Source organism: Linepithema humile, chromosome 2, assembly GCF_040581485.1.
Source record: "Linepithema humile isolate Giens D197 chromosome 2, Lhum_UNIL_v1.0, whole genome shotgun sequence".
Classification (NCBI taxonomy): domain Eukaryota; kingdom Metazoa; phylum Arthropoda; class Insecta; order Hymenoptera; family Formicidae; genus Linepithema; species Linepithema humile.
Window position 1 is genome coordinate 14,739,297 of NC_090129.1, and position 9,832 is coordinate 14,749,128.

At 53.9% G+C, this 9,832-nt stretch overlaps 1 protein-coding gene across 1 annotated transcript; it reads right to left on the reverse strand.

Annotated features, from left to right (window-relative positions):
• Positions 1–8,922: 8,922 nt before the first annotated feature.
• On the reverse strand, positions 8,923–9,471 carry LOC136997876 (uncharacterized). The gene has a single exon (XM_067349274.1). The coding sequence runs from the start codon at positions 9,469–9,471 to the stop codon at positions 8,923–8,925; it is 549 nt and encodes a 182-aa protein (XP_067205375.1).
• Positions 9,472–9,832: the final 361 nt, after the last annotated feature.

A 9,832-nucleotide genomic window follows, 5' to 3' on the forward strand; every position in this document is an offset into this window, starting at 1 on the left:
GTGTGGAAAGTAGAGGCAGCGGGTTACAGAGTACACTACAGAAACTCCTGTACACCGCTGCCTCTACGACAGAGGCGGGAGCCATGGTGTTGGCGTCCCGTACCCAGAAGGGCCATTACGACCCCTCGGCCGGGAGAACCCCCTCCCCTGTTGGCGTACAAGTGGAGGCCCTTCTGGAGGCAAACCTCCGCTTTGAGGAGGAACTACGCGACCTCCGTAACGAAATCGCGGAGATGCGGAGAACTTCTCCCCCTCCATCTCCCATTGTTACCAAAGCCAGATCTGGGCTTATGGGAGAGGAGGAGAAAATGGAGGAGGACAAGGACATGAAAGAACTGGAGGGGAGCCCCCCCCCCGGTACCCTCTCCCGAAATTGTCCCCCCCCCTCCAGAGAGAAACTGGAGCGTCACCCCGCCGTAAGGCCCCCGATACTGGGGATCTGTAAAGTATTGGAGGACCGTCCACAGAAACCGGTGATCACAAGCGATCACCGGATTCCAGGGGACGAAGACTTCGTTGGTAATATTGCCAACGAAGTCCAAAAGAGGATGATGGGGCCCCTCCTCAATGTAATTGAGGAGATGGTGAATAGGAGGCTTCCCTCCTTGCCTAACCCCCCCTCTCCCAAGCCCCCTAGCGAATCGGGTCCACCCTCCGTTAAAAGGGTGGCTTCCCCCGCCGGGGACTCCAAGAAGGAAAAGGGAAAGAAGGGGAAGAAGAAGGTGCCGGCGCAGTCCGTCGCTCAGAAACAGCCCACTGCCGGCCCTTCCCCTCCCCCTGAAGGGAAGAAAAGGGACTCTGGCAAGAAGCCGAGTCTCTTAACCCCCCCTGGAGGTGATGAGACCACTCCCGTGGCCTCCTCTGCCGTCGTACCCCGACGAGAGGAGCCACTCTTCTCCGAGGTGGTCAAGAGGAGGGGTAAGAAGACCCCTCCCAAATCAGGAGAGAGCAGCCCGGCTCACAAACCCTCTCCTCCACCCCCCTCTCAGGGAGCGGGGAAGAAAGGAGGAAAAAAGAGGAAGGCCCCCCGCACAGCGGCGGTCATGAACACCTGCCCAGTAGGTGAATACGCCGCGGTGATGAGGAGGGCACAGGAGGAAATCCTCCTCAAAGACTTGGGGATCACGGAGCCACCCAAGTCCCGCTTGGCCCAAACCGGGGCCATGTTGGTGGAGGTGTCCAGCCCCGAGAGGAAGGAACAGGCGGACAGGTTGGCCAAGATAATGACCGACCTGTTCGCCGACAGGCCGGAAATTCGAGTCGCCCGCCCCCAGAAGATGGGGGAGATCAGGGTCAGCAGCGCGGATTCCTCAGCCACACCCGATGACTTTGCCCGGGCGATGGCAGAGCAGGGAGGATGTCCCCTCACCGAAATAAAGGTGGAGGATATCAAAACTACGGCAAGGGGCATTAGGACCGCGTGGGTCCGTTGCCCCCTGGAACGGCCACAAAAATTGGGAAAGTCGGCCGTCTCCAGATAAGGTGGTTCCACTTCAAAGTGAAACCACTGGATGCACGCCCCCTCCAGTGCCACAGATGTCTGGAGAAGGAGCATGTGCAAGCCAAATGCCCCTCGGGCAACATAGATCGCAGCAAATGCTGCTACCGCTGTGGCACCGAGGGGCACAAGGCGAGAGCGTGCACGGCACCGGCCCACTGCGCTATATGCAGTGCAGCCAGTCGCCCGGCCTCCCACCGGTTAAGAGGCCCGGCGTGCAAGGCCCCGAAAAACGAGGGGAAAAAAGTTAAGGGGGGGACTGCCCAGGCACCTCTCCCCCAACCAAAAAAGAGGAAGGCAGCTGCGATTCAGCCTAATCGGGAGGAACCTTGTCCCTCCCCTGATATGGAGTGCGAGCCGTCGCCGAGTGTCGCGATAGACGACACGATGGAGGTTGGCCTGCAGGAGTAACAGGTTCCGCGGACTTGACAATGTCCACGCGACTCCTGCAGGCCAATTTGAATCACGCCCGACAGGCCCAGGATCTTTTCCTCGCAAACCTGTGCGGGCGTGATGCAGGGTTAGGCGTGGTGGCGGAGCCATACGGCGTGCCCAGCTCAAATCCCAATTGGGTCGCGGCCGCTGATGGCTCCGCCGTCATCATTCGAAAGCAATCCCCGCGCTCCCCCCCCCATATCCTTATTGGAGAAGCGGAAGGGATTCGTCATCGCGCGGTGGGGTGCCCTAAGGGTAGTGGGGGTCTATGCCCCTCCCAGCATGTCTCACCCCGAGTTTTTACAGCTCTTGCGGGAGATGGGAGCAGACATTCGCCGATGCCTCCCCCACCCCGTGCTGGTGGCCAGGGACTTCAACGCCTGGAACATGGCGTGAGGTTCCCGGCGCACCGGTAGAAGGGGTGAAAACGTGATGGATTGGGCGGCGGAGCTGGACCTCCAGCTGTTAAACTAGGGGTCCAAAAGCACGTGCGTGCATCCCCGTGGGGAGTCCATAGTCGATCTGACGTGGGCCTCCCCGCGAGCTGCGCGGTTAGTGACGTCCTGGCGGGTGACGGACAGAGAGTCCCTGTCGGACCTCCAGATCATAGAGATGGTCCTGACAGCCACCCCCCGGGAAGTGCTGCTCCGTCGCCTGCGGAGGGGAAACAGATCCCCACGCAGGTGGGTCCTGGCCAAACTGGACCAGGACAAATTGGAGGCGGCGGTCTTGGTGGAGACGTAGTTGGATCCGCCCGACCACGTCGAAGCCGAAGAGGAGGCCGCCGCGATTGTGGGCATGGTGACACGGGCATGTGACGTGGCCATGCCCCGATCGAGACCCGCCCCTCGTCGGGCGGCCTACTGGTGGAGCGAGGTGATCGCGGAACTCCGCAGAACAGCCAACTCGGCTCGACGCGATCTCCTCAGGGCCCGACGAAGGACGGGTGGAAACGACAACAGCACTGCTATGGCGCGCGGTGTGTAGCTAGCCGCAAGGTACTCACTGCGGTCTGCCATCAGCAGGGCCAAGGCCAAGGCCTGGGAGGAGTTGAATGCGGAACTCGACCAGGACCCATGGGGGCATCCTTACCGGATAGTCTTAAACAGGCTAAGACCGGCGGCGCCCCCCATCTCGGAGACGCTCGATCCAGAATTCCTTGGTCAGGTGATGGAGACCCTCTTCCCTATAAGGAATGTGAACATCCCCGTGAGGAGGGACCCTTCCCCCTGGTCCGAGGACCTGAAAATCTCGAGAAGGGAGCTCTCCGAGGCAGCAAAGAGACTGGGGGCGGCTGGCAAAGCCCCCGGTCCTGATGGGTATCCCGGTCGAGTCTGGGCCTTGGCCTTTGGCGGAGTGGAAGCCCGCCTGAGAAGGTTATACAACAACTGCCTCAGGACGGGCACCTTCCCCTCGGCGTGGAAAAAAGCCAACTTGGTTTTGATCCACAAAGAGGGGAAGCCGGCGGAGCAGCCTTCTGCTTACAGGCCGATTTGCCTGCTGGACAAGGTCAGCAAGCTGTTCGAGAGAATAATTGCTGGCCGAATCGTCCAGCACCTGTCGCGGAACGGTCCCGACCTAAGCAAAAAACAGTTAGGGTTCCGGGAGGGCCGATCAACAACAGATGCAATTTTGCACCTGAAGGCCCTCTCGGACCAAATTGTAGGGGAGGGAGAGGTGGCGTTGGCGGTGTCATTAGACATCGTCAACGCGTTTAACTCCCTCCTCTGGGACTGGGTGGGGGTGGCCATAGAACACCATGGTCTCCCCCAATACTTACGGGATGTGGTCTGGGACTACTTCCGCGGCAGGACGCTCCAGCACCGAGATCAGCTGGAGCGGGTAAGCAGAAGGCAAGTGCACTGCGGGATTCCGCAGGGGTCGGTTCTGGGCCCCTGCTGTGGAACCTCGCGTATGATAGAGTGCTCCGCACGGCGTTCCCCCTGGACTGTCGTCTGTTGTGCTACGCAGACAACACACTGATAGTGGCCCGGGGGGAGAACTGGAGAGAGGCTCGGGACGCGGCAAATTTTGCAACCCGAGCGGTCGTGTGCTCCATCAGAGCCATGGGACTTGAGGTCGCCCCGCACAAGACGGAGGCCCTGTATTTTTACAGCAGGGCCATGGGGCGTCCTCCCCCCATCCAAATGTAGGTAGAGGAGGTCCGAGTCCTGGTGGGAACCAAGATGAAATATCTGGGCCTCACCCTGGATGGGCTTTGGGGATTCGAGCAACATTTTGCTCAAATCATCCCCAAAGCGGACAGGATGGCGGCCGCGTTAGGCCGTCTCCTGCCCAACGTGGGTGGGCCGAACGTGAAGGTTCGGCGTCTGTACGCGAACGTCGTGCAGTCGGTGTCCGTTTACGGGGCACCGGTATGGGCCGAAAAAGTCTCGGTCAGTCGGCGAATCAAGGCGATGATTCATCGCCAACAACGCCGGCTGGCCATCAGGATTATTCGGTCCTACTGCACGACGTCGTTCGTGGCGGCCACGGCCCTGGCGGGCCTCCTCCCGGTCGAGTTCCTAGCGAACTCGTACACCGAGGTTTATCGGCGTACGAGGGACCCCGACCGCACCGGGAGTGCCCGTTTAAGACCAGGGGCCGTGTAAAGAATAAAGAGGGAAGCCCGTCGCAGAGCCGTCTCCCAGTGGCAGAAAGCCATTGCGGATTCTGCGACGGGCAGATGGACTACCCACGCCATCCAGCCTTGTCTACCGGAATGGGTAGACAGGAGAGGACGAGGACTTGAGTTCCACCTGACACAGGTGCTCACCGGGCACGGTTGCTTCGGTGACTACCTGTGCAAGATTGGTAGGGAGCATACGACGGGGTGCTACCATTGTGCGGCCGGTCGGGACTCGGCGCAGCACACCCTCATGGAATGTGAGGCGTGGACGGAGGAGCGCCAGGCTCTGACCGCAGTGGTTGGACAGGACCTCTCCTTTCCGGCATTGGTCAAATCAATGCTGGAAGGAGAGAAAAAATGGAAGGCCGCCTCCGATTTCTGCGGCATTGTAATGTCACGGAAAGAAGAGGCGGAACGTATCAGGAGAGGGGAGGCGAAAGAGGTGGATAGTACTCCAACACCCTCCCCACCTCTCCCCCTTTCCCAGAGAAGAAGAACGGGACGCAACGGCGGCGGGGGAATTCCCCCGACCGCAATGCGGCGTAGGAGAATCATCCCTCGTCGCCGTACACCAGCCCACCGTAGGGCGTGACGGGAGTAGGGGTCTCTTAGACAGCGACGGTGAACAAACATCCACCGCCGCCACCATCTGATTTGAGAGACCCCTGGGACGGTATCCCCCCTCTTCGGGGATACCCTCCACTTAAGAGAAAGGCTGGGCGGAGAGGAAATTATCCCTCTCTTTTCAGCGGGGGCCAATTGTGAGCGGGGGCTCACGGTAGTCCCGGCCCCCCCTATATATAAACCAGGAAAGGCAGGGGAGACCGAGGTAGCCCGGTTTCCCCAAAAAAAAAAAAAAAAAAAGAAAGGAATTATGAGGAAGGAGAAAACCTTTCCCCCCCTGAAATAAGGCCAAACCAAATGGCCAAATTCGAGTGGGGGTGAGATGAATGCCGCTGGCGATGCCTTACCCTCTCTCATTTTGGGTTAGGAAGGCTACCGGCGGGGGTTTCAGTGGGTATACCTCAGGGACACCTTCCCTGGGGGACTCCCACATAACCCACGGGCTCTCCCCCGAGACCCGTGGGTATCTATAAAGGATTTCCCCCGCCTCACCAAAAAAAAAAAAAAAAAAAAAAATGGGCGTAATGTTCGGCATTGAACCGTTTCACCAGGTGGTGGTGGCTGCGGCAGCAGTGGCGACATACTGTCTAAGATGCGAACTAAAATGGAAGAAGGGAGCCCGGCATACGAGGCTGCCGGAAGACGTTCTGTTGGATCCGATATTCGAAATGTGACAGGACAGAATACCTATTATTCGGGTTTCTAATAAGCGCTTCAAAGTGCATATACCGAGGCCGGAGGAGTGGGAAAAGGAAGGTGGAAACTTAGGGGCTCAAGTGCGTGGAGGGGATGTCTGGTATACGGACGGCTCCAAGACGGACACGGGCTCCGGGGCCGGCTTTTTTGGCAATCAAGAGGGATGGAAGGAGAGCATTTCTCTCGACAGTTATGCCACGGTATTCCAAGCGGAGATTGTGGCTATCCTAAGCTGTGCTCAGACCGTGCGGAGTAGGGTAGAAGCGGGAGAGCACATCAGAATTTGTACGGACAGCCAGGCAGCCATCAAGGCGCTGAGGGCTCCGACAATAACGTCGCGATTGGTTCAGGAGTGCAGAGGCGTTCTGAACGAACTGGCGAGGGAGAGAGAGAAGTCACCGTTACCTGGGTGCCGGGTCACTCGAGCATCCAGGGTAATGAATGTGCGGACCAGCTGGCAAAAGCGGGTTCAAAAATAACGATGGTAAGACCGGGGCCGGCTCTGGGAATCCCCTTTTGTCTAGGAAGGGGGAGGATCAAAGAATGGCTTCGCAGAGAACATCTAAGACACTGGAGAGTGGAATCTGAGTCCAAATGCAGACAGGCTAGAGCTCTGATGGGAGATACTCCTAATAGGGAACTGGCTTGGAGCGTAAGGGCTCTGAGTAGGAGAGATGCCAGGACAGCGGTACATATACTGACGGGTCATGGCACCTTAAACTACCACATGTACAAGCTTGGGCGTAGCGATACAAGTGCAGGGCATGTGGAGACGACGAGGAAACAAGCCTTCATGTGCTCAGCGACTGTCCTGCACAGGCAGGGTTGAGACACAAGATGCTGGGCCAGCACTACTTGGGCCCGAGCAGATCAGGAAGCTGCCGGTGAGGGATCTGATTCTCTTTTGGAGAAAAACAGGTCTCTCATGAGTAAGCTTATGAGGGGAGGCACAATGGACAATGTCTGGGTGCCGCGGGCGGTGCTTCGAAAGGGGAACGCCCCCCCGTTATAATTTTATTATTATTATTAAGGCATCCTTGTGAGAGAAGTATTCACGTGTGTCATACGTATCTTATGATATCTGTTACGAGAATTGTTTATGCCGCAGTAGTTTATGAATAAGAGTAAAACAACCTCGTAAGAGGAATATTCACGGGTGCCAAACTCATTATATAGAGTCGCTATGATATCTCTTATGAGATTTGTTTATCCCACAGTAGTTTGTAAATGAGTGTAAGATACCCTCGAGTATTTACGAAGGAATCGCTATGATGTCTGTTATGAGAATTGTTTATCCCGCAGTAGTTTATACTAGATCTATCAAACACCTATCGACCGATATACGGTTACTCGGGAGAAGAATTATGTTTCACAATTATAAATTTGGAGTATGTTTCAAAAGATAACCCCTGTAGAGCGGTCACATAGATTTGCACCACATCTATGGGATGTACATTATAAAAATGCGTTGAGGTTTTAGACGGTCACAAGTCTTCTCATATTCGAGCTGTGACATTTAGTCGGTGATAGTTTCATACAATGGCCGCGTTATACACATTAGGAATTCGAGAAATCGATGCATTACTGACATCTTTAATGGATCGAGTGGCTGTACTGCGAGGTGCAATCCATCAATTTGAGGAGGCAACGAGGCTTGTGCAGCAGCAGCACGTGCTGCACTTTTTCAGAATTGATTATGATGTACACGGGTGTGAAAACGGAGTAGTTTTAGCATCGATGTAAGTATTGTTAGCTGATATTACGTATGAAAGATTTATTCTTAATCTTATACTATTTTTTATTTTGCTTGTAGGCAGAATATACGGGGAAACTTGATGACGGCTGTAAGGCTGCTGGAAATATTAACTACACGGTTCCAGCACATGCAGCATGATGCGGCACAAACAGCCGAGGTGTTGCAGACGGTGGCGGAAGCGCTTTCTGCAGGCTACTTATTCCCGTTTGTATCTATTTTTTAAAATCTGTACTGTTATTTTAAATTTATTAATGATTTTTTTCTTTTGTTACAGATGACTGATTTTTTATATGTATATTATTATATATTTTTTTTATCACATTTTAACACACACATACATACACAAACACACACACACACACACACACGCGTGTAAAGTGCACATTTTTAAAATAAATTTTCTATTTTTTTTACATTTTAATCTAATTGTATGTATATATGGGGCATTCTTTTTTAACTTTACATCCATGCTGCCCATTTCTATTTGATCTAAAAATTTTTGAAAAAATCTTAAAATTTACAGAAAAATGTAAGCTTTCCAATGGCGCGTGGCAAAATTATCAAATTCAATTGGATCATACTTAAAATTCAGAAAACCGAAAAAAAATAAAAACGGTAATTATTCAAGTATAGCAATTATTCATTCGACGTTTTTCTCTTTCAATTAACACTTTCGAGTACTCTGTTTATCTGTGCACTGTCACATAAGTCTAAACTAAAATGGCGGATCCAATATGGCCGCCAAAAATTTAAAAAATTTAAGAAATTAACGGATTTTTGTAAAACTTAATACCAAAGAGTTTTTCTGTATGCTGAATACAAATCTCAAATTGGATTTTGAAAATTCAAAATGGCGAATCTAATACGACCACCAAAAATATTGAAAAATTTAAAAAGTTAACGGATTTTTATAAAACTTGGTATCAGGAGTATATTTGGGACGCAGATTTTAAAAGTTTATCATTAAATTCGTATTTATTGACCTATTTGGTCTAAAGATTATCAAAAAACTAACTAAAAATTTCACCATATTTGAGTCATTTTTAACCACCCGTATAGATCGCCACTGCTCCTTTTTTTTTTTTTTGTAAGGCGGGGGAAATCTTTTATGGATACCCACGGGTCTCGGGGGAAAGCCCGTGGGTTATGTGGGAGTCCCCCAGGGAAGGTGTCCCTGGGTATACCCACTAAAACCCCTGCCGGTAGCCCCTAGTCTAAGACATTCATTGTGAGGGTGTTGAACCGCGAAAGGAACAAAACCCCTGCTACATGAGCGTAGAAACGCTATACGCCACCCCCTGGTCTAAGACAGGCACTCCCGGTACGATCAGGGTCCCTCGTACGCCGATAAACCTCGGCGTACGAGTTCGCCAAAAATTCGACCGGGAGGAGGCCCGCCAGGGCCGTGGCCGCCACGAACGACGTCGTGCAGTAGGACCGAATTATCCTGATGGCAGGCCGGCGTTGTTGACGATGAATAATCGCCATGATTCGCCGACTGACCGAGACTTTTGCGGCCCATATCGGTGCCCCGTAAAGGGACACCGACTGCACGACGTTCGCGTATAAACGCCGAACGCGAACGTTCGGCCCACCCACGTTGGGCAGGAGACGACCTAGTGCGGCCGCCATCCTGTCCGCTTTGGGGATAATTTGACCAAAATGTTGCTTGAATCCCAAAAGCCCATCCAGAGTGAGGCCCAGGTACTTCATCTGGGACCCCACCGGGACTCGGACCTCACCCACCCACATTTGGATGGGGGGAGGACGCCCCATGGCCCTGTTGTAAAAGTACAGAGCCTCCGTCTTATGCGGGGCGACCTCTAGTCCCATGGCTTTTATGGAGCACACGACCGCTCGGGTTGCGGCGTTTGCCGCGTCCCGAGCCTCTCTCCAGTCCTCTCCCCGGGCCACTATTAGTGTGTCGTCTGCGTAACACAACAGACGACAGCCCAGGGGGAGCGCCGTACGGAGCACTCTATCTTATGCGAGGTTCCACAGTAGGTGACCCAAAACCGACCCCTGCGGAACCCCGCAGTGCACTGGCCTTCTGCTTACTGGCTCCAGCTGGTCTTGGTGCTGAAGCGTCCTGCCGCGGAAGTAGTCTCATACCACTTCCCTTAAATATTGGGGAAGGCCATGATGTTCCATGGCCACCCCCACTCAGTCCCAGGGGAGAGAGTTAAACGCGTTG

Bases quoted from the DNA above. Each gene is read 5' to 3' on its own strand.
- LOC136997876 (XM_067349274.1), bottom strand. From the start codon at position 9,471: ATGGGACTAGAGGTCGCCCCGCATAAGACGGAGGCTCTGTACTTTTAC.